This window comes from Cyphomyrmex costatus, unplaced genomic scaffold (genome assembly GCF_001594065.2).
Source record: "Cyphomyrmex costatus isolate MS0001 unplaced genomic scaffold, Ccosl1.0 C2243905, whole genome shotgun sequence".
In the NCBI taxonomy this organism is placed as follows: domain Eukaryota; kingdom Metazoa; phylum Arthropoda; class Insecta; order Hymenoptera; family Formicidae; genus Cyphomyrmex; species Cyphomyrmex costatus.
In genome coordinates this window covers 1-772 of record NW_017273951.1, presented here as the reverse complement: position 1 = coordinate 772, position 772 = coordinate 1, and the positions used below count along the sequence as shown (strand labels likewise).

The window sequence follows — 772 nt, the reverse complement described above, 5'->3', positions numbered from 1 at the left end:
TATAATTTTTACTGTTGAATTTTTTAAATTGTATGTTAACTGCATTTAGAATGACCCAATACAGGTCGAAATATCTATTAGAAATTAATTATTGTTGATTTATGATAATTTTAGCAGTAAATATCTAGCTTGACTCTCGTAGCCCTGTTGTTTTTGTTTTGTAGATTTGGTTATTGAGTAATCGATAGGTATTGAATAATAATAATAATAGAAATATTAAAAAATATAACTTTTTTCCTTTCCAGGGATATATATGTAGTTATTGTAAGTGGGTATTAAAAAAGGATCAAATTACAATGCATTCATGTCTAAATATTGATAACAAAAAGGAACAAATCTTAGTGATAGATAGTCAAAACAGACATATTTCCATACAAGGTATAGTACATTTCAGTTTTATTTTTCTTATAATTATTAATTTAATGTAAAATATAATAATACGTATGTATGTATTAATGTAAAATATATATCATTTAGATATTGAAAACTATGAATTAGATGATATAGAAAACTATACAGAAAGAAATGAGGTGGCGAAAGAGATGAGTAATAATGACTCTTATTCAATAAATAAACAAGCAATTGATGAAGATTTAATAAATGCTGTCCAAAAGAGACCTGCATTATATGACTATCGAATGCCCTTAAAAGAACGAAGTCGACAAAAGAATGATTTATGGAAAAAAGTGTCTAAAGATTTAAATGGTAAAATTTTTATTTAATATATTTATTCAAGATAATCTACACTTATAGTTTGTACAGTCTTCCGCAA

General features: G+C 24.6%; 1 protein-coding gene across 1 annotated transcript; it reads left to right on the top strand.

Moving 5' to 3' along the window:
- The first annotated feature begins 250 nt into the window (after nucleotides 1-250).
- On the top strand, nucleotides 251-764 carry LOC108771329 (uncharacterized). Its single transcript, XM_018551493.1, has 2 exons — nucleotides 251-378; nucleotides 478-764. Exons 1-2 carry the CDS (start codon nucleotides 297-299, stop codon nucleotides 720-722), a joined length of 327 nt encoding a protein of 108 aa, XP_018406995.1. The 5' UTR covers nucleotides 251-296; the 3' UTR covers nucleotides 723-764.
- The last annotated feature ends 8 nt before the right edge of the window (nucleotides 765-772 follow it).

Coding starts and splice junctions, on each gene's coding strand:
- LOC108771329 (XM_018551493.1), top strand. CDS start 297: ATGCATTCATGTCTAAATATTGATAACAAAAAGGAACAAATCTTAGTG. Junction 379..477: donor CAGACATATTTCCATACAAG/GTATAGTACATT, acceptor TATATCATTTAG/ATATTGAAAACTATGAATTA.